This window comes from Botrytis fragariae (assembly GCF_013461495.1).
Source record: "Botrytis fragariae strain BVB16 chromosome Unknown tig00000101, whole genome shotgun sequence".
Taxonomy (NCBI): Eukaryota; Fungi; Ascomycota; class Leotiomycetes; order Helotiales; family Sclerotiniaceae; genus Botrytis; species Botrytis fragariae.
Window position 1 is genome coordinate 209,985 of NW_023500996.1, and position 349 is coordinate 210,333.

At 49.0% G+C, this 349-nt stretch overlaps 1 protein-coding gene across 1 annotated transcript; it reads right to left on the reverse strand.

Annotated features, from left to right (window-relative positions):
* Bfra_008688 (uncharacterized protein) lies at positions 1-349 on the reverse strand (the record flags this gene model as incomplete). Its single annotated transcript, XM_037339046.1, has 2 exons — positions 1-229; positions 285-349. 2 exons carry the CDS (start codon positions 347-349, stop codon positions 1-3), a joined length of 294 nt encoding a protein of 97 aa, XP_037190612.1.

Below are 349 nucleotides of genomic sequence, written 5' to 3' on the forward strand. Positions count from 1 at the left end.
CTAAGCTAGGTCTTTGACCACGCAGACCATACCAGATATCTGCATGATTATCGGCTTCGACTGCGAAATACGATCACCAGCCACTTCAGAATCCAGGCGCGCCTCGATTCCCAAGCCCCTGGTGTCTCCGCAACGCTGTATTTGTGATGAACCTGTACGCACGTCTTTTTTCTTCCCCTTTAGAACGTGAACTGCAGCAGCCACGTCTATCAATAGCAGTTTGAAGACCCTGTAACAACTGCCCTGCATTGCATTACATATTACATTGCGTCGATCATACATACATATCTTCCGAAGTCCCGAAAAGCATGGTGGTCATGGAGGCATCCCAACGTCGGCGGGAAAACAT